Below are 23,304 nucleotides of genomic sequence, written 5' to 3' on the forward strand. Positions count from 1 at the left end.
AATTAAATATTATTTAAACAGTAATGCTCCCAGTCAAAAAAATTTCTGAACCTACCTTGCAGTTAGAGGTGGCCCTGTAACACAGTTAGGCTGGTGATCCAATAACACGTGAAGAGATATTCCTAATATATTTTTCTATTTCTAATATATCTCCTCTTTATCTCTTCTTCTTTCCTGCTCTTGAAACTAGAATGAGACATTGGAGGTGAAACAGCCTTCATATGGCTATTCATTCTCCATTCATGTTCACTGGCAACAACACATCAGTGAACATAACAGTTAAAATCCTCTCCCCTAACTTAAACTTAGGCACAGCTTAAACTCTATTGTATATCAACATAAAATAATAGAATTAAATAAGTAAAATAAGCAGAATATTGATGATAGTAAGGGCTATGGGAAAAATTATATCAGAATATGGAATTCCAGGAGGCTGTTGGGTGCAAAATTAAACAGGGTGGTGGGGAATGTTTCACTGATAAAGTGACATTTGAGTAAAGACAAAAAAAAAAAAAGCAGGCCACATAGTTAGTTAGAGGAAGAATAACAAATGGTAGTGAGAAAAAAACCAAGGCAAGGGCCTCAGGTAGGAATGTACCTGCTGTATTTCAGGAACAACAAGCACCTAGTTTAGTTGAGTAAAGTTCAGTGGGGATGGGGAGACTAGTAGAAGATGAGGTTAGAGAGGAGACAGGGGGACAATTAGTGCAGGGCTTTTTTAGACCATTGTGTAGAATGTGACACCTATTCTGAGTGAATTAGAAAGCCACTAGAGGGTTTTAAACAGGAGAGAAAAAGACCTCATTTACATTTTTAAAAGCATTTCTTTTGTTTTAAAATGTTTTGTTTTGATCTAAATTTAGACTTAAATTGCAAAAATAATACAAAGTTTCCAATATCTCTTATGCCACTTCCCCTAATGCTAAAACCTTACATCAAGAACAGGAAATTAATCTCAGACAAGAAAAAGCTAACGGAGTTCATTACCACCAAACCATTATTGCAAGAAATGTTAAACGGACTTCTTGAAGAAGAAGGAGAAGAAGAAAAAGATAAAAAATAAATGTAATGGCAATAACTGTATACCATATCAATAATTACTTTCAATGTAAATGGAATAAATGCTTCAACTGAAAGACTTAGGGTGGCTAAATAGATAAGAAAACAAACCCATACATATGCTGCCTACAAGAGACTCACTTCAGATCTAAAGATGGAAAGTAAAGGGATGGGAAAAGATATTTCATGCAAATGGAAACAAAAAAGCTGGGGTAAAATACTTATGTAAGACAAAATAGACTTAAAACAAAGGCCATATAACAAGAGAAAAAGAAAGACCCAGCCAGCAATTCCACTTCTGGGTATTTATTCAAAGAAACCTTAAACACTAATTTGAAGAGACATATGCATCCCTATGTTTGTTGTAGCATTATTTACAACAGCCAACATATGGAAAACCTAAGTGTCCATCAACAGATGAATGGATAAAGAAGAGGTGGTACATATATACAATAGAATATTACTCAGCCATAAAAAAGAAAGAAATCTTGACATTTGTGATAACATGGATGGACCTAGAGTACTCTAAGTAAAATAAGTCTGTCTAGAGAAAGATAAATACCATATGATTTCACTTACATGTAGAATCTAAAAAATAAATAAGTAAACAAACAAACAAACCAGAAACAAAATCATAGATACAGAGAACAAGTTATAGTTGCCAGATGGGAGGGTGGTTGTGGGGTCAGTCAAATAGGTGATAAGGTTAAAAAGTCCAAATCGGCAGTGACAAAATTGTCACAAGGATGTAAAGTACAGCATTGGGAATATGGTCGATGATATTATAATAACTATATATGGTATCAGGGATACTAGACTTATCAGGGGGATCACTTTATAAGTTACAGAAATGTCTAACTACTATGCTGTACACGTGAAACTAATACAATATTGAATGTCAACTATAATTGAAAATTTTAAAAAATTTTTAAAAGAATGAAAAAAGGAATAGGAAACTAACATTGGTGCAACATTATTAACTAAAATACAGACAGACTTTATTCAAATTTCACATATTTTTTTCATTTACTTTTTTTTTTCTTGTTTTAGAAATCTACTCTAGGTCCCATATGCATGTAGTTTCTTTTTTATTTTTTCGTTTTTCTCCACTCCTTAGTCTCTTGCAGTCTGCAACAGTTCATTTCTTTTTCTTGACTTTTATGACCCTGACACTTTGGAAGAATACTAATCAGTAATTTTGATATTCTAATTTCTCTTCAAATCATATAAATCTTTCACCTTTTACTAATTGGTAATTTTGTAGAGTGTCAGTTTGAGTTCATCCAATATTTTCTCATGCTTGGAGAGTATTAGTCTATTTGGGCTGCCATAACAAAATATCGCAAACTGTGTAGCTTAAACTACAGAAATCTATTTCACATGGTTCTGGGGGCCAGAAGTCCAAGATAATGATTCTAGCCAATTTAGTTTCTGGTGAGAGCTCTCTTCCTGTCTGGCAGATGGCCACATTCAAACTGAGTCTTATTATATGGCATTTCTTCAGTGCAAGCATGCAGGCTCCTCAGTGCATTTACATTTATGGTGGCAGAGGTGGGGGGCACCTTGATGTCTGACTTATAAGGACGCTAATTCTATTGAAACAGGGCCCCATCCTTATGACCTTATTTAATCTCAATTACTTCCTTAGAGGCCCCATTTCCAAATACAGCCATGGGGGTGGGGCATAAGTCTTCAGTATATAAATTTTAGGTGAGACACATTCAGTCTATAACAAAAAGGTTTTGTATTTTTAGGAAAGACTACAACACGCACACAAAAATTCTCTATGCATTATATCAAGAAGTTCATGTTACTGGTGTCTTTTTATTAGTGATATTTATCTTGATCATTTAGATAGATTGGTGTCTGCTAGTTATCTTCAAGATAAAGTTACTATCTTTCTCTTTATAAAGTATCTTGGGGCGATCCTTTGAGACTGCAAATCCTATTTCTCTTCAAACTTGTGCCTACTCATTTTAGCATCTATCAGTGAATCTTGCTTTCAACAGTTATTACTGGGGCATTTGCAATGATAATTCTCTATTTTCCCTTTACACTTATATTTATTAATTGGAATTCAACTATAAGGAAGAGCTATCCCTTTTCCTCTTGTTTATGGGTTTTTTTTTTTTTTCTGTATTGATATAGACTCACTGGGTATATTTTATTCTAGGGATTAAAGTCAAATATCATTATTTATTGTTGTTCAAATTATTCCAGTTTGGGCCATTAAGAGCCCCTTCAGATCAGCTCCTGTTTTTGATAAGCCTCCATATTTTTTGAAAGCATTTTCTGACATCACAAGATAGTCTAGGCTCATCTTTTCTTTTCTTGCTCCAGTCTGCCCTAGAATCAACTTCTTCACCGAGCCTAGTTCCTTATTTTGGAGAATGGTGTTTAGAAACCAAGATCTGGTGCTTGGTGTGCTCATCGTTCTGGACTATCACTGGTTCTAGGTCCTCTCAGTGAACAGAGTATGAAAATATGTGCATATATACTAACTCACACATATACCTATATGTAAATTTCTTAGTCTATCTGAATATATATTAAAAACTATGAGTATATATTGATGTCTCTTATTTTAATCCAATGATACATGGTTTGTTAGCCTTCTTCTTTTCCTTTTAATGTCTTCATCCAACAATGAGAAATCTGGCTCTGAATATCCATGAAATTATGAAATTATTTGTTCAGTTCTAATATACATGTAAGGTAGTTTCAAGATTGCTAATTCTTACCCTTTTGAGAAACACTTTTACTAACTAGATGACAGCATTTAAGACTTTAGCTTTTCACAGCCCAATGAAGATATTGCTTTCTAAGTTATTTAGGTTGGTTATTTTCTATCCTATCCCCTTAAGTGTGGCCATCTTCTTTTGTACTATATGTATTTTATTTGTTAGTATTTGCATTCCAGTTTGGGTTCCCATTTCCTGGTTGGTTTTAATCATTTACTTGGGGGTATGTGAAGGGTATGTGAGACATTACTGTGATTTTTTAAGTCAGAGCTATACAAAAAGTTCACAGAAATATTACTCTACATCATTGCTAACCCATTCCCATCCCCTTCTTCTTTCTATCCTTTTCCCTTAATCAGTCTTATTTTTCTATTGAGACTATTTTTCTGCATTACTTTTGTACAAATAGATTATGTATCTTCTTATATCTTTTTGCTTATGAAGAGTGGTATGCTATACTCTTTTGCACTTTGCTTTTTTCATTTTATAGTACGTCTTAGAAATCACTACATATCAGTTCATAGAGTGCCTCCTCTGCCTTTCCTTACAGCTACTTAGTATTCTGTGTGGATATACCATAAATTTTTCAACCACTCTCCTATGGCATTTAGGTCATTTCCAATACTTGGCAATTAAAAACAATAGTATAATAAAATTTTGCATATGTGTATTTTCACATTGTTGGTGGCATATATTCAGCTTCGATTTTTAGAAATAGTATTGCTGGCCCCATTGATTGAAAGGTAAATACATATATAATTTTGTTACATTGTCAAATTTCCCTCCAAAAGAATTGTACCAAATTGCATTCTCATCAGCAATGTATGAACATACCTATCTCCTCACAGCCTTGCAAACATAATGAACAGAATGTTGTCATTTTCTTAAATCTTTTCCAGTCTGACCAATGCAAAATGATATCCAAGTGGTTTTAATTTGCATTTATGAAATAATTTTTTAACATTTTTCAGGTTTGAAGGTAATTTTCATTTTTACATCTTTTATGCTGAGTTGTGTTCATCTATGTTCCAACTTTTCTGTTGGGTTTTAGTCCTTTCTCCCTCCTTATACTTTTAACAAAATCACTTAGCTATTGTGCTGAGTAAAGGTTGTAGTGCACGGGTGAAAGCAAGGGGACAGTTGGTTATTTCATAATCCAGATGAGAGAAAATGCAAGGTAATCACAGTAGAGGTGGTGAGCAATGGTCAGATTCCGGGTATAATTTGAACGTAAACCAAGAAAATTTCCTAACATACTCATTCTAGGGTATAAGAAAAAGAAAAATCGAGGTAGACTCCAAGTGTTTTTACTTGAACAAGTGGAGGACTGCTTTGTCATGAACTGAGAAAATCATTGTTGAGGCTAATTTCGGGTGTGGATTATTATTGGAAGCTGGAGCTGGCCTGTTAATTTTGAGATGCCCGTTAGAATTCCAAGAGGAAATGTCAAGAAGGAACTACAGTGTTGGAGTTACTAAATATAGATGGCATTTTGATGAGACCATTATATGATAGACATAAAATTAGAAGACATACAAGGACTGAGCTGTAACTCCATTAAGAGATCATTGAGAAGGAAGGAACCAGCCAAAGAGACTGAGGAGCAGCCAATAGGTAGTAGGAAAACAAGAATATGGTGTCTTGGAAGCAGAGCGAAGGACAAATGTCAATGACAGACTGATAAACAATGTCAAATGCTATTGACAGGTCAAGATAAAGACAAAGAATTGACTATTAGCAATTGTTGGGGACCTGTGGGAAAAAAAACAGCTTTAGTGAATTTCATGACAGGGTAGGAGTTTGAAACCATCAGCATAGACAAATTGGGGGATTTTGTGGTAAAGGATTCAAGCCATTGCCCTATCATGGAATACAATGAAAAGAAACATGAGTGCTTGAGGATTTCATGAGCAGCAAAGCCTTAATAATAAAGCAGAAAAATCAAAACGAGAAATCAAAATGAGCAGCAAAGTCTAAAGCAGAAAAATCAAAATGAGAAAGTAGTTTATTTCACAAATACTGATATATTGCTTGCTATTGCCAGGCACTATTCAAAGATTTCTCTCCTTCTAATCCTCAAAATTCATTTACAACTGTTTTTTCCAACTTTTAAATGTACTCAGACATGAGTCGATTTTATCCTCGTTTACACTATCCCAAGTATGTCATCCAGACCTATGACTTCAAACAATATTTACTGGTAGCCTTCAATTATCTCCTTGTCCAACATTTAATATCTTAATAATATTAATATTTTAGCTTGATGGGAATAAAGTTTTAATTTTTAATATTTTAGCTTGCTGTATTTTCTGATTTTCTATAATGTACATATGCTGCTTCGTTAATAATAAAATGTTTAAAGATTTTTCAAAGGAAGTAATGACTCATGAAATTATGCTCCCACAGGCAGATAAACGAAGAAGATAAATTAAGACAACGAACAATTGACCAGTGGATACAGCAACATGGAACCTGCTGGCGTCCTTGACAAGATCCATTTTGCTGGAGCAGGGGGTAAAAGCTGACTGGAATAGTTTGGCAGTTGCTCACAATGTTAAAACAAAGCGTTAGGCTATGACCTAATAATTACACTCTTAGATACACACCCGAGAACTGGAAACATGTGTCCACACAAAAACTTGTTCCCAAACATTCATAGCAACACAACACCCTGGTAGCCAAAAGTGTAAATGACCCTACTGTCCATAAATGAATTAACAAGGTATGGCACATCCATACAACAAAATATTCAGCAATTAAAAAAGTAATTAAATATTAATACATACTGAAGCACGGAGGAACCTTGACAAGTGAAAGAAACAAACCAGTCACGAAATACTTTGAATGATTCATTCCATGCATATGAATGCCCACAAAAGGCAGATCTACAGAGACAGAAAATGTACTAGTGGTTTGGTTGTTAGGGTTCAGGGGAAGAGGGTCTGGGCACTGATTGCTAGTATGTATAAGGTTTTTCAAGAGTGATGAAAATGTTCTAAAATTAGAGCATGTTGATGTCTGTAAACTGTGAATAAAAAGCCACTAATTGTATACTTTAAATGGATAAATTTTATAACGTGAATTATCTCAATAAAGCTGTTACGAAAAAGAAAAGGCAGGAGAATCTCATTGATGAACAGTCTGCATGAGTTCTACTCCCTCTCAGTATTGTTTTCCATTTTGTTGCCAGTGTACAGGTTTTATTTAATTTTAATTCCAGAGATTTGTTAATCACTTTTTAAATAACCTTTCCCTCCTTCCCCTTCATCCCTATCCCCCACCACTCCCAAACTCTCCAAATCAAATACTACACTTTACAATTTTAAAAGTATTAAATGTGGCCATTGTTCATTTACTTTTCACACAGTCCAAGTTACATGTCATATTCAAAAAAGAAACAGCATTTGCCTAGAGATAATAACATCACATTAAGCAAATAAGACATTATATAACTTGAATTCTAAAACCCATTTTGGATCATGAAACTAATTTATAAAAGTTACAAAACAAGTGTCCCTCAGTCTTGAGAGACGTTTGAATTTTTAAATAATGCTGTTATAATGCATTTTCTTTCTTGAAATTAAAAAAAAATTACAATGGTGAGTAGATGGTAGCATCACTTCATGGGTAAAGAGATTGAGTACATACACAAGCCCACTGGCAAAGCTAAATTTAGAGCTGATTTCCTCTTGAATTTAAAATTTCAATAGTATACAAAACTTATCTATTGTTGGAATAATACCTGAGGAGTTTAGCTAAAGATACAAATAATAACAAAGATCCTGCACAAATATTCAAACTTGGGGAATTCTAGTTAAAATAACAGAAAATTTTTCCTTCCAAAAAAAAGGTCTCTAAAGATTCTGATACCCCATGTAGATTATTCAAGAGTCATACATGAATCAATCTTTTCTGTATTCCTTAAATAAAATTTTATAATTGACTGATGGAAAAAAAAAAATTTCATATTCAAAATCACTTTCAGAATGCATCTAACTCGATGAAAAAAATATGGTAAAACATAGTTAATTCACTGAAGTCTTTAAGTATAGCAACATTTTATTATTTTTGGTGCATCTTCTTACGCATTTCTTCGAGGGCTGCTTCTTTCTCTCTTAGCATCTGTTTAAGTCTTCTTATTTTTTCATCTCGAATGGTTTCTTCTAACTCTGGTGGTGTCATAGGAAAAATATCTTCAGTATAATTTTTATTAAAGGAATGACTTTGTTCAAAATCTGCATTTGAACTCAATGTGCTTTTCTCCTGGTTCTCCTGGGGACAGTGTTCTACTTCAGTTCTCTTTTCATCTCTGGTTTTGTTGGAGCTTGTGAGAATGTTACGGTGTGATACATCTGAAGTTGGTAAAAGACTACTAATGAGTTGGGAGCTGGTGACGTTAGTGCCTCCATTTACAGCTGTGTTATAAACACTCTCGGTTTTTCTCTTCTTTGTGTGATCCATCTTCTTAATGCTTCTTGCTTTTCTTTTCTTATCAAAACCCTGTTGAATAAGATTCCAAGAGAAAAACAAAACATTACTGCCATACATAGAGCATGCCCTAAAACTTAACAAGTTTGCAGATATAAATATTTAGCATTAAATTCGATTCAACAAAATATATTGAGAACAATGAAGAAGTTAATGTTTTCCACTGTATGGTACCAAAATGAATAACAACGTCCTAATGATTTTTACCGAGAATAAATTCTTAATTCACATTTTCCTGTCTAAGTCAAGTATCATAAGCTGTATTGATTTATCACCAAAATATAACAGCCATTTGTGAAGAGCCTGAGAATCGAAATGGATTTTTTTTTGTTTGCATAATAGGTGCATATAAAATATTTTCACTGGAAAAGATTGACCAATCTCTGAAGTTTGAGATATTACACAATATTAACAATAATATACTTAGAAGTAGACTGACACTAGGCAAAGTTACTGAGATGCTTCTTTTCATCATTGACCACGTATACTTCTTAAAATGTTTGTATTAAGTAATACCGCAATGAATACCTGCTTGCTTACACAGGGTCTTCAAAATAGTGTAACTAGTTAAAAAGCCATAGCCATTTTCTTATAATTTTATGATGAAAAAATAAACCGTGAGTAAAAACACTTAAAACATCTTTAATTAACCGGGGATGCATTTTTACTATACCTATATCGTTCTTTTTAACATTATTTTGGTATATTACATATACGTGCAAATTTGGTTTAATAACAATTATTCACATTAATAAATAAAACTAAAAAACCAAATCAAGAAAATACATTCATGTTTCTTTGGAGTACCTACAAAGGACACTTCAAAATCGATTACCTGTTTTTTCTCGTTCTCCTTTACTATAAACTCTGTGTCTCTGTCACTCTTCGCCAAACTTCGAAAGGAACCAAAACCTTCTCCAAAGCCCAAACGGTCAGGAATCCGCGTAAGGCACACTCTCAATTCTTTAGTGAGACCAAATATCTTTTTAAACTCAGCATCAGTCTTCAGATATGCTGCCTTATGGCTTCTTCCTTGAGGATTTTTCTTGTCATTTCTGTCTTGAGTAACTTTTTCTAATGTTGATGCCATCTCATTCTGGATCTGGAATTAGGAAAACACACAAACGATACGACTCATTACTTAAGCTATTTTAACAGACTAGCAACTAAGTGATTACCTCATCTTAAAACATGCTTTAAGTTCTAAATGGTCAGTTTGCATTACCCTTGCCTTACCACCCACACCCAAAACACTGAACTTAGAACTGAGTACAAACTTAAAATGTTCCCTTGCAATTTCTCACTCATTTTACTTTCTTGTACTAGAAAGGTAACGGGTACTCAATTCTCAAGCAACTGAAATGAGAATACAGACTAATGACAAGTTAAAAATAAACTACAACATTAATTGAAATTGTAGTCTTCTGGAAAAGTCTTAAGCCTTTAATCAATTTTATACTCAACAGAATTAACCTCCTTACTCTGAAGTTCAATTCTGTACTGAAAGGGGAGAAACACTGACATTATTTAATAGACTTCTAAGTAAAGAAAAGGTGGGTACAAATATTTAGTGAGCACAGACACACATATCTTAAGTAGAACAGAAAGGTACCTATGTGGATGTTGGATAATTGGATGAGGAGTCAGAAAGAACGGCTAAAAAAAAAAACAAGTTGTTCTACTAAAGAAAAAAATTTCCCAATTAAAGATGCTAATAAATGCTATTTCCACAAATGACTTTAAAAATACTGACTGGTCTTGTCCTACCCCTTCCACCATCTACCTAAAAAAATTGCCAGGTATCTACCTACCACCACAAAACAAACAAAAAACCCCAGCTCTCCTATATGCATATTGATCTCTTCATATACTAAAAGCAGGCTATTAAATATATATGTATACATAAGCATGTGTACAAATGTGTGTATACACGCACACACATAACATTGCTAAGTTTTTAATTCACATTATCCTTCTCCAACTCCTCCAAACCTTGTTGCGCTGTGATTTGTTTGTTTTTCTTTTAAAGATTTGGCATGCCAAATGATTCAAGACAAAGATACTGCTTGGACTCTCTCAATTATACTCTTCCTCAAATATTTCTTTCAGGTGAAAGCTTTCACTTCAGCATTCATGTGTGTATGGTATGTATGTGATGGAGTGGAGGATGGGAGAGGAGGGGAGAAAGGTACTACAGATAACTGAGAATTAAGAAAGAAAAATTTTCTATATAGATAAAAAGAACACCCTGACATGGGAAAATTACCTTTGGTTCTTGGTCTCTGAAAACACACTGTTGTGAAGTAACAGTTGTTGCATCAACAGAGGAACTTATTTTCTCTATGCTCTGGATGATATTTCCTTTTCTGGGGGCATTCTGTCCTGTACTAAATCCATCTGGAAAGTCTGCCTTTACGCATAAAGTCTTACTCTCTTTTAAGTAGTTAATGGATGGGTTCAGATTATGTGGGTTTGGGGCAGAAAGAGATGGTTTCTCCACTTTTTTATTCTTCTCTGCCCTTAGATTGGCCATGGAAGCAAGCTGGGTATCTGAAAGTGACTTTGTCTCCATCTGGGAAGATTTATTTTTAGCCAAAACAAAATTTACGACCTCTCTGGATATTTTTGTGACTGGACTTGAACTCACTATCTGTGATATAGCTTTTCTTGGTGGAATGTCAGGAGAAACAGAATTCTGCTGGTCAATTTGTGATGGCAAAACATCTGTCCCCTTTTTAGCCAACAGATAGACTTTCCCATTAAACATAACCAAAGCATTATCTTTAATAGGCATACTCTTGGACTGCGTCCCACTATGACTGACGGTACTCAATGGAGGCATATTTATAGAATTATCTCCCGAATTTTTCTTATCTACAAAACTTTTTAAAATCTTTGAAGCCACATTATTTGAAGACTTAACAGGAACAAGAGACGGAGTACAAGGCTGTAGATTTTCTTGAAAAATCCATTTCACTGGAGCAGCTTGAGAATGCTGACCACCTTTTAATTGTGTCTCTTTAGCAACATTCATTGGAATTTGTGTGGCATTTAGTATCACTGGCTTTGCTATTTCTGTAACCGGTTTTGGGTAAATGTGTTGAAAGTTCTTGGTAACTACATTTTTCACTGTATTTACAGGAGATACGTAAATAACGGACGGTATTTGGGAGGCCTCAACTGTTCCTGAGGTACTTGTGGTTGCAGTTGCAAGTATCTTTTGCTGAACTGAAGGAGGCAATGATGACGCTGGTACAGATTTCACTTCAGCATGGGCTGGAATCTGTAAATGATGCCCAGAAGGCAAAACTGGAGACTTCACAGTCATTGGGAGACTCTGGGTATTTACTAAGAAAAAAGATGAATCATTTTGTGTTGAGGAGGGAGAAACAGCAAATGTTTGCATGGTGAGTCCATCAATTTTCACACCATGACTCTGAACTTTAGAAACTGGTGAGGTAAATTTTTCAGTTCCCACAGAAGTAACTCTAACTTTTTCTGCTGTATCTACTGTTCTTGTAAATAAATAGTTTGAAGAACTGGCTGGCTGAAAAATGGGCAATTGAACTGATGATGCACTTGTGGTAGAGCTGGAAATCTGAGTCTGAAAAGTAACTTGAACTGGGCTTCCTGTATTCCCTTTCAAAGCATCAGACATGACTGAAGATTGAACTAGTGGTATAAGATTTCCAGAGGAATTAGGAATTGGAAGTAATTGCAGAAGATTTTTTCCATCCGAGCCAATCGTCTGAACTACTTGGTACATGCAGCCTGAAACACTTAAAAGAACATGAGTAAATAAATACAACATACTACATGGTATATACATTTTATTTAAAAGCAAATATACGCAAATATTATTTTTAAAATCTATATAAAATATATGTAATTTGTCACTTTGAATTTTCAAAGTGAAATATTGTAAAACAAAGATACTGACGATGTAGAAGAAATAATCAAAGATATGATCAGCTTTGATTTAGATCTCACATGATTAGGCAATAGGTATGAGATACGAACATTTATTCCTAAAACTAAAAAGTAGACTTTTCTGAGGTTTTACCCTGTATAAAATTATGCCTACTAGAAAACACTCAAACTATTAGCATCCCCCCTTCTCCTTCTCCTTGAATTGTTTCCTTGTGTCCTCCTCCTTTACTCTTACTGACCAGGAATCTCATTTCACCTCTATTTATGCTTATTCTATTTCCTTAGTCTTCTCCCCACCATCCCATCAATTGTCTTCTTCCCACTGACAATGACTCACAAGTTATACTGTCAACCATTCTTCTTTTGCTAAAGGCATCTCTTATGGTGATACCTTAGTGTGACACATTTGTGGAGACTAAACTGAGTTACCCATATAGGAACCATTTTCTTCTCTCACTTATTCTTTCAGCACATTTGCAGCTTGATGCTAAATAGCCCTCGGTACGGCAATTACTCATATTAGTTCCAATTGCCTGTTAATCCACGTATATAACAGCAATGTCTGTTTAGCTGGTTTTCAATGAACGTGGAACGCACTAGAAGTCAGTAAATTTTTTTTTTTTTTTGTAATTAACTAATTTTGATCCTGATACTTATGAGGATCATTTGTACTATTTCTTAGTACAAATTATCTGAGTCTTATAAAATCCGATATATATCAATCTGTTTATATAACCAATTATTTGTAGATTTCTTGAATACCGGCATCTCAAGTTATTTATACCTAAAACCACTTTTCAGTTCCTGGAAATTACCGAGACCTCATGGGCCGTCACACATGCTCTCTCTGCCTAGGTACTCCTCTCCCACCCACATTACTCAAGTCTCAGCATAAATAACTTCCAAGAGCTACGTCCTCTGACCACCTTAAATACCCTTGCCCCTCGTTCATAGTCTATAATAGTACACCTACTAATTTCCTTCATAGTACATGTCACAAGTTGTCATCATATATTAATCTGTTCACTTGCATGTAAATTGTCTCTCATGCTAAATTCTAGCAACATGAGAGCAGAGTCCAGGTCCTATAAAACCAGGATGCCCTTATATGACTAAGATCAAGTGAAATAAAAACTTTTAAGAGCAAAAGATAATAATAATTAGAATTCTCAAAAGTATAAAGGTGTGTTTTACTGCCTATAGATGTTTTTAAAACCTCAGGTATTAATAAAAATCAAAACCAAAATTTCTATGCATCCTAGGAAGCACTGGAATTCTTCGGTTTTACCTTTCTATAATCCAAAATAATATAATTGTAATGTTACCAATATTTAAAACAGCTTTCCGACCATGTGATAGTGCTTCAAAATGTCATATATTTTCGTAAATGAAAAGTTATTCTCTAAAGCAAGAACATAAAGTATGAATTCTTGCTTTCAAGGCTGAAGAGGGAAATCCACCTTCATCACCATCCCATCTCCCCAAAAAAGCATATATAATCTGTATCAGAACTTACTGAATTTTAATTTATTACACAGAAATTTAATTGAGTGTCTGTTATGGTTCAGGCACCAGACTCAGTTATGGGAAAAAGGTTATTAAGTATAGCCTGTGGGCCAAATGGGGCCTAATACTCCATTTTGTGCAGCTCACCAGTTAAGGATGATTTTTAAATGATTTTTTAAAAAAAATCACAACAATATTATGTGATGTGTGAAAATTATGATTCAAATTTCAGTATCCATAAAGTTTTATTAGTATGCAGTTGCACTCATTTTTTATGTACTGTATACAGATGCTTTCATGCTACAACAGCAGAGTTGAGTAGTTACAGCAGAGATCATATGGCCCGCAGTCTGAAATATTTACTATCTGGCCCTTTACAGAAAATGTTTGCTTGACTCCAAACTAGTTCAACCCACAATCCCTAAAAGAACTTAAAGTACCTGGTACGTGGACATGTAAACAGGTAAACATCATTAAGTGAGATAAATGATGTAGTCCAATGAGTACAAAAATGCTTGCTTAAAAAAAAAAAAAAATGCCTGTTCCTTTTCTTAAAACATTCTCTTCCCAAGGCTTCCTAGATATGACACTCTCCTACCTCTGTAGTGACTCCTCAGTCTTGTCAACTTATCCTATTTGAATCAACCTTCAAATGTTGGAATTCACGAAAGCTTAGACTGAACTCTTCTCTTTCTGCTCCATAAGCTTTCCCTAGATGATTTCTTTTCATGCGTGACTTCAACTAAGTTACCATTTATGTAGCAACAATTCAACTATTTATATCTTAGCTCTTTTGAGATTCAGGCTTATATATTCAACTTCCCTCATAACATTTCTGTTCAGAATCTCAAATGCACCTAAAATTCATGGCCTTTTTCAGTGTTTCCCCGCTCCCCCCTTTGGTAAATGGCATCTCATTGATCTTAGATGTCTATGTCAGAAGTAATTCCTGCTTTCTTACCATCTATATTCAATTTATCACAAAATCCTGTTGAGAACATGTCCTAGTTTTCCCTTGATCTCTTCATTTCTTTCCAAATTAACTGTCTCCATTCTAGTTCAACCAAACATCATCTCTGGCTTAGACGATTACAGTAGCTTCATAACTGGCCTTTCCTTCGGTCACAACCTCTCCCCTCAAGTTAGCACACTAAAGCTGGCCCTTCCTTGCTTAAAACAATTAAGCAAGTTTCCTATTTTCTTTGAGCAGTAGAAAGAAAACAAGAGATTCTGATGCAATGGAAGCCAAAGGAAGGAGCGTTTCAAGAAAATTGGGCAATTCTATAAAGTTTCTGAGAGGCCAAGTAGGATGCACATGAAAAACGTACACTGAGATGAATAGCATGAGGATTATTGACGGCTTTCAAACAGCAGGCTAAAAATGGGGTCAAAGAAGAGATCTGTTTTTTTAAGCTCATATGTAAACACTCATGGGAGTTGTCGAGAGGAAGAGACTGACAACAAAGAAGAAAGCAGGATAATAAAGTGTAAGGTTTGATAAGGAGGTAGGAATTGGATACCAGAAGACAGGTGAAGGACTGAACTTTAAAGCTGGAGAAACATCTTAGGAACTGGAAGAGAAGTTACGGTTACATGCATTTGCAGGTTAAGTTTATAGCTTCGCTGTCAGAAGGTTGAGGTGATTCGAACTGCTTTTATTCTCTCAGTGAAAAAAGACATGATATCCTCTAAGGAGAGATGTGAAGGATCCAAAAAGTCTTTGTGCGAGAATAAGGTGATCTCAGAAAATACTAGTCATCGGGCAGTGTCGATAGCCCAGTGAGATAGGTAGTGATTCTGAATTTATAGTGATACTGATCTGCTCTTGTGATAGTTTCCTTGTTTCACCAGATACAGGCAAAAGAAAGCAAATTACTGGGTTCATCCAGGGTTAAGGATGCTTCAGAAAAGAAGGTACAACAAAAATCAAAGAGGAGCAAAGGAATTTAGGGTATTAATAAAAATTATCAATAGAATCTAAAAAAATTATCAATAGAGCATAGAATCTAAACTGGATGGGAAGGAAATGAGACCATAAAAGACTGAAGTATAAGGAGAAAATATAGGGCTTATTGACCTGGAGGGCCACATAAAGAACAGCCAAAGTGGCAGTACTCAAACAAGTAAGCTAGAAATATAGGAACTGGTGTTTAGAAAGCATGATGCCTTAAATCAAGAATTTTGTGAATGCAGCATTTTCATCTGATAACAATAACCGCAGAAGTGGATAGCTGGTGGTAAATGGAGAATAAGATCACTGGAGAAAAAAACATCTTTGTACTGAAAGACCAGGTGACAAAGAGGTTATCCATATAGATGCTGAAGTCATGTAGGATTAGAGAGAAGACTGTGATATAGGTACTAAGTCCAGTGACAGAAAGTTGACAGATGATGTTAAAGGATAGATGATGTTAAAGAACCACAATTAAGAACTCCTACTAACCCTCTGTCACTGATATATCAGAAAGTTGTCTCTAAGTCTACTTCTGAAGTCTATTTTCTTTCCTATTATTCTACACCTCTTTCTCAAGTATTACCAAATCTGTCCTCAAGGTTAAATCTGTCTTTACTCTGTCCTCTTTCCAGCTGAAATTGACACTGCTAGCTAATTATCCCGCCCTCTTGAATATCTTTCTATGGTAATTTCCATTGTGCACAATTTGTTTCTTTTCTTTCTTAATGTTTCCTTATTCGTTTTCTGCATTTTAAGTATCCAACTATGCCTATTCCCCAAAGTACAGTTCTTGATCCTGTTTCTCCTTCAAGGAGTTCTTCTTTAAAGACTGCACTAATTTTCATCACTTCAACTATTTCAACTATCTCCTTTGCAATAATGACTCTCGGTTACATTTTTATTCCTATCCCCTAATATTGATCTCAGTTCCATATTTGTGATGTCTTACCATTTTCCCTTTACACGCCATCACTTTAACGTTAAAATTACTCTACTGAAAATGAATACTCTATCTTACCATCCAGTCATGTGTCAGCACTACTATTTTCCAAGTCACCTAGGTTTGAAGTCACCTAGTCATCTCCGATTTATTTTTATCACCCTTCTTATTCACCTTTGATTCACCCACAACAGCTTGTATAGATGCTTACAAAGGGTAAAGTCACTAAATGTATACTGAATAAATCCCCAAATCACTGAGATTTTTTTCTTCTTACAGCTTACTCATCTTTTCTTCACCATTGTGTCTATCTAGAGCAGACCTGCATCACCTTGTGTCTAGTCCTTATTATCTCATTCCTATATTTTGTTCCAACTTTTAAACTAGTTTTTCTAACTACAGCCACTATTATTATGTATCTCTGGCATATTAAAATCATTGTTTTCATCCTGTTACCTCCTTGCTCAAAGTTTTAATAATTCATCATTGCCAATTCAGCTTGATACGACAATCATTTACAACCCAGCCTCAACCAGTCTCTACAAATGGTATCACCTCTAACTTCTCCACATAAAATCTCTGGTGTTACCAAAAAGGTCTCCTTGCTATTCTGGATTATACCGTGCACATCATTTTACTCTAAGTATTCTTCGAGTTACTTTTTACTTCTCCAACAATTTAAAATACAATTATAAATTGAGGATCAATTCCACCTACTCCATGAAGTATCTGCTAGTCACTCAAACTCACATTAACTTCTTCCAACCTAGAATCTCTAAAGCACTCCCACTGATGCTAGTAACCTTAACAGTTATATAATGCCTTCTATATTGCCTTTGATCTATTAGCCAATTTAAAAAATGAGTATTTTTTTCAGTGGTGAGATGGCAACTCCTTAGGGTTAGAGATGGTGTCATTTATTTTGTAACTGTTCTTCCAATATCAAGTACAGTAGGCTCTCAAAAATATATATAAATAAAAATGCTGCTCTTTCCAACTCTCCATTTCAAGTGAACTGTCTCAATAAATTTTATTGTTTAGTCTCATCTGGTTTATTTATGTACTTCATTTGTCAATAACATTTGGCTAACATATTAGAATCTACAACAGTAAAACCCATGTTTTTATAATTATATCCACAGGGGCAAGTACGTTTCAACTGACATGGTATTTAAAGAAATCACACAGGCTTCTGATACTTCATTCACATACTTCATTATATAGCCTCTTTATTTCTGTTTTACAAAAAGACATTTATAAATATTACACAAACTATTTTAAAACCTCATCACTGATTTTTCCTCTCTGCTCTTCCATTCTTCTCCAAAAATGGAAGGAAAATACAGTTTCTTCTATGTCAGTATATCAGTAGAGATTCATACAATCTACCAGAGACCATAAGTTCCTTAAGGGTAGGCTATCCTATATCTATAACCTCTACAGCTAATAGAACTAGCACATTGTATACAATAATGTTAGTTGAACCGAATTCTATAAGCTATAATTTTTTTAAAAAAAACTCATGATTTCCTAGTAATAATGGAATGAGTTCTAAAAAACTGAAATGCAAATGTTAAGAAGAGAAGTCATAAGTCAGGTGAAGTTCATATTTCTTCAATCAATATGCATTTTTTTCAGATCTAGAAGACACTTTCCATTTAAGAGATTAACTAAAAACTCTATAAAGATTCTGTTTTCTTAAAGATTACATTCTGCTAGCTAATGTTAGAACTAAAACTAGAACCAGATTCTGCATCCCATGCTCTAGTTTGGTCACTTAAAAAGAATCATCAACATGCTAATTACTTTAAATCAGCTGGTATTTAAACTGAGAAACTACATTGGACAAAGAATACAGTTTAAGACTTTAAAAGAGAAAATAGAAATACATTAGAAAGACTATGGGCTTCTAATCTTGGCTCTTCCAATTATTAGTTGATTGACTTTGGTAAATTTACTTAACCTCTTTGAATCTCTCTTCATTTGTAAAATAAAGACAATAAGGCTTGCTATGAGAAGTAAAGGCAAGAATAGGCTAGGATTATGATAAACTCCCAAAATATGCTAGTTATCTTCCATTAAAATGGACAGTTGGTGTCCAAGAATAAGTAAATAAATCAGGTAGTCTTCTGAAAATGTGAGAACTTTAGTAAAAAGGTATGAAAAACTTTAATAAAAGCTATATTAAATATATTTATACTATATAACTTGACATTTTTGACTAATCTATTATTGATATGAAGCATTCACATATTAGAAATGGAGTAAAAGTTTTGTAGGCTAATGAATGTTTTATAGATATTTCTGCATAATTATTTCAACTGCTAGAACTTTTTCCATCTTACTATGATTTCACATTATGTACTTACATAATATACATAAGTACATAATGTAATAATATGTACCATATATTATATATAACAGATGTTACTATACATACTTATCACTAATCTAATCCTAATAAATAGCCCAACAAGGTGGGTACTGTCATTCCTGTTTTATAGCTGAGAACAGAGGTTTAGTAATAGTAAAAAACGTTCAGAATTACATGCTTTCTTGGGCAATCCCATCCATTTTCTTCTATTTACTTTAGCATAACCCCAACATAACAGGGTCTAAAAAATTCAATTGCATAAACTGAGAGATTAATGAAAAATAGATTTCAGTTAACTTATATGGTATTTCTCTCTCTCCCTCTCCATCTCTCTGTCTCTCTCTCATATACACCCCACAAAAATAAACTAGTAACACATACACTGTACAAAACTAAACATACACTGAACTGACAATGAAACATCTTTTTAACCAAACCAAGGCCCTTGCTAAGGACATGAATTTTAGCTTCCCATTTAAGAACAAAGGGTTAAAGGCAGAAAAAAGCCAGCTGACAATCTCATGACATCCTAATTCCTATTATTGTGCCATGTATTATCACTAGCTTTTATTATACCTCAAAGCTAATGACTCACAAGTCTCTATTTTCAGCTCCAACCCTGCCTGAGTTTCTTTTCAAGTATCTCTCTGATGGCTTTCTTGGTGCGTTCCTCATCTCAATTAATTTACCAATATCCACCCAGAAAACTGCCATCGTAATTGATCCCCTTTTTTTGTGCCAATTCACTGACAAGGTCTGCCTATTTTTTCTTTGTATTTAGTTGAATCCAACCTTTACATCAACTAGTTCAGGCCCTCAGCATCCCTGAAAGGACAACTGAAATAGAATCCTTATATGCCTGATCCCCTCACCAGCAAATCCACACTGCCATTAGTTATCTGAAATGCACATGTGACCATGACATTCCTTTTCTTAAATCCTCTCATCTCCATAGATGAAATCTAATCTCTTTAGCAGGGCAAACCAAACCCTTAAGTTCTATCTGTTTATCTTGCTTGTAGTATAGAATCATACAATAAATACCAATTATTAGTAATAAGCCATATTGGTGCTTTATTTACCCATTCCCTCCACCTGGGCATAGCCTGCATTCATCTTTACCTGGAAAGCTGATACATTCCCCAACTCGGCTGCTCCAGAAACCTGTCCTATGCTCTATGCTCTCACAGTATTTTGTGCACAATGCCATTAAAAAATGGCAGTCTAGTATCACTCCCCACTAGACTGAAAGGCTTTTCGTAGGCATGGCCCATATCCTATTCTTTAGTAGATCCCTCCATTTAGCACAGTCTATCACAGAGTAGCCACTCATTGAATGGTTTTTAACCAAACATTTGAATATTGATAATAAGTGGTGAACTAGAGTATGAACCTAATCTCTGTAACTCCAAAGCTTAGCTTCTTTCCACTATACCATTCTGACTCCGGCTTTGCTCTTTGCTAATAAAGCCCAAACCTAAATAAACTTAATGCAAACTATCACTAGTATCTTCCAGATTTTTCCTTTGTACTCTAAGATTAAATTTGGGTTTCACATTTTATGCCCTGAAGAATTAGAAATACTTTAAACAATAAACTTTCTATGTTGCACAACTAAAAATACTTATAAAAGAATAGCAGTAACAAGAAAAATTCAGGTGTCTATAGAAAATAGGAAAATCATATAGTCATGAATGATTTAGTACCATCAAAAATACTATCAGAAAAATAAGAAAACTAAGTTTCCAATAAGGAGCTGAAATGAATCAAAGGATTTACATAATTCTATTTGGATGTCATGCAGATTGTTACTTACAAAATAGAAATGAATCTAATACTCAACCAACAACCAAGTGATTTGAAGAAATAAATGCATTTGAAGATAATGAAAACAAAGGATAAATCAATGAGTTAATGAACTCCAAAAGACTCATGAATGTAACCAAAACATAATTCAATCTGTAATGTTTTTTAAAAAAATGCCAAATATAGATAGCCAAGATTAGAAACTGGACACGAGTTAAAGTACACAATAAAGGAAAACTTAAAGTTCATACTCTATCCTATTTCTCATATAAAAAACGAATGCAATCCTAAAACAAATACTGTTGTTAGGGTCAGATGTCATCAATATTCAAGTACTAAAAGAAGGCAGAAGAAATAATCAATCATTAAAAAGTATTACTATCTCTGCCCCACCCCCCCACCGCCAACCACCACCAAAAATAAACCAACAAACGACTAACATACACAAAAGCTGAATCTTTTGATCTGAAACACAATGGTTCGTTCTTGGTAGTTCAGTTTTTCAATACTGTTTTCACTCACTGGATTTATTGACTGATCCATTTTTAGAATATTATGCATGGTTTTTAAAAGTCTTTATTATAATTAGGTTTTGTATCTATTTGTAATTAAAGGAAACCTACTTCCTGGGCCAAAATTTGTACAGAAGTTGTATTCTTATAATATTAACTAACATTTAAATAGTGCTTTTCTATTTTTCCTACATTAAATATTTTATCACTATTCACTCTTTTAATCCTTAAAATAGCTCTAGGCGGTAATACTTACAAGATGGAAACCTAAATACCTAGCCTCACAAATAGTAACTGGCAAAGTTAGAATTAAACATAGGCAGCCTCGTTTTCTTCATCAATCCTTTTCCATGAAATTTACATCTTAAATTTCATGCTTTCTTCTTCACGTTTCCTTTCTGTAGAGACTTAACTTTTTTCACTACTTATTACACACTCACTAATCATGGGACGTACAACTTAAAATACTCTATCTTAAATAATAGTTTTGCTTTCGTTTCATTTCGTCTTAAACTTAAAAAACTGAATGATAAAAAACTATTTTTTCCGAATTTATAAATCAGTATGTCTCTCTAAGAAATACTGGAATCTCCCCATGTCAAATACAGTTCTTTTACAGAGACATCCAGAGATGGCATTCGCATTACCTGCTTCAAATAGGTTGTTGCAAAAGACTGATTTTACATGAGCATTCCTCTATTTTTACCTTTCTTTCTCTCCAAAGCTATTATTTGAAATTTACGAACAATCGATTCCCTTATTCTAGAGCAATTTTTCGGTTTCTAACTTCATATACTCAACAATTACACAAAAACACATCTTTTCCTTTTCACTCTCTTAAATCACGGCAAGTTTCACTGACGATCTAGCGCCACCTAGGTTGCGTTTGCTAATCCGCGCTGGTTGCTGCTTGCTTTTCCAAGGAGTGCGCGAGAACCTTCCAGAAGGTTTTGGTCACACGGAAGCGTCGGCCATGTTGATTTTCCTCCCCCGTGGAGGTCCATTCTGTTCGCCTTTGAAATTGGAGACGCTGGGGTCCTGCGGAGCCAGGGCGGAGGCTGACAACGTCAGGCTCTGGGAAGGATTTACATTTCCAAGAGGGATGCGCTCTAAGGGCTCTAAGTGCCGAAGCGACGCGCGCTTCCTCGGGAATGGCTCACCCTGGGGCGGCGCAAACGCATCTGAATTGCAGAACGTCAGGAAACGACGGCCGACTGGACATCCTGCCAAGAGACGGGCGAGGGGCGGGTGTGTCGAGCGAGATCGGAAACCTGTACTTACCAGTGCGAGGCGTTGCCTGACTTTTCCTCTGCGGCTTTCAAGAAGACCCTCTGTAGGTTATTGGACATTTTAGAAGGGTGGGAAGGGCCAGCACATCCAGGACAGTGGGCAGTGTGGGGCCGGGAAACAGAGCGAGAGAATGCTGGGCTGGAGTTGCTCCGGAGCAACTCTGAGGGGGTTCGATGCTGAGACGAGGGCGACGACGAGCTCTCGAGAGGGCGTTTCCTCCGAGCTTCGGAGGGACGCGGCGCAGCTACCGGAAACCGGAAGAACGGGACGCGACTGACCGCGCGGGCCGGGCCTTAGGCTCTGAGAGAATCCTTCCGAATCTCCGCCCCTCAGACCTTACGATGTCGCTACAAAGCCACCCGGAGTCGGCGCGGGAGGCGTGGCCTTAATGGCACCGCCCCCATCAGTGCTGGTTCTGGTGAAGACGCGCCCGCCGGAGCGAAGTACAGCCAGCGGCTTCCGGGATCGTCACATCCGGTTGTTAACGTGATTGGCTCAAAAAAGCTCCGCCTATATGACACAATCCAATCGCAAGTGATGTTTGCTATCTCTTCTTCCGGATCAAGTAACGTATTGCAAAAGAAATTCTTCAGATACCTACGCGAAATAAAATGTTTCCGGGGTCAATTGTAAATTTCTGCTTTTGTGTTCCCCGCTAGTGTAATTTTATCTTTCTCGCCAGTGCTTTAAAAGACATCCGAGAG

The 23,304-nt window shown here is 35.2% G+C and overlaps 1 protein-coding gene across 3 annotated transcripts; it reads right to left on the minus strand.

Moving 5' to 3' along the window:
* Positions 1 to 5,787: 5,787 nt before the first annotated feature.
* On the minus strand, positions 5,788 to 23,033 carry LRIF1 (ligand dependent nuclear receptor interacting factor 1). Of its 3 annotated transcripts, none has more exons than XM_025052318.1 (4): positions 22,592 to 23,033; positions 10,555 to 12,059; positions 9,124 to 9,390; positions 5,788 to 8,300 (listed from the first exon to the last, which is right to left on the minus strand). In XM_025052318.1, exons 2-4 carry the CDS (start codon positions 12,052 to 12,054, stop codon positions 7,863 to 7,865), a joined length of 2,205 nt encoding a protein of 734 aa, XP_024908086.1. In that variant the 5' UTR covers positions 12,055 to 12,059; positions 22,592 to 23,033; the 3' UTR covers positions 5,788 to 7,862. The 3 variants fall into 3 exon arrangements, with proteins under 3 accessions (XP_024908086.1, XP_015451060.1, XP_015451062.1); XM_015595574.2 differs by having other exon boundaries at positions 10,555 to 12,067; XM_015595576.2 differs by lacking the exon at positions 10,555 to 12,059 and having other exon boundaries at positions 6,637 to 8,300; positions 22,592 to 22,994.
* Positions 23,034 to 23,304: the final 271 nt, after the last annotated feature.

This window comes from Pteropus alecto, unplaced genomic scaffold (assembly GCF_000325575.1).
Source record: "Pteropus alecto unplaced genomic scaffold, ASM32557v1 scaffold106, whole genome shotgun sequence".
In the NCBI taxonomy this organism is placed as follows: Eukaryota; Metazoa; Chordata; class Mammalia; order Chiroptera; family Pteropodidae; genus Pteropus; species Pteropus alecto.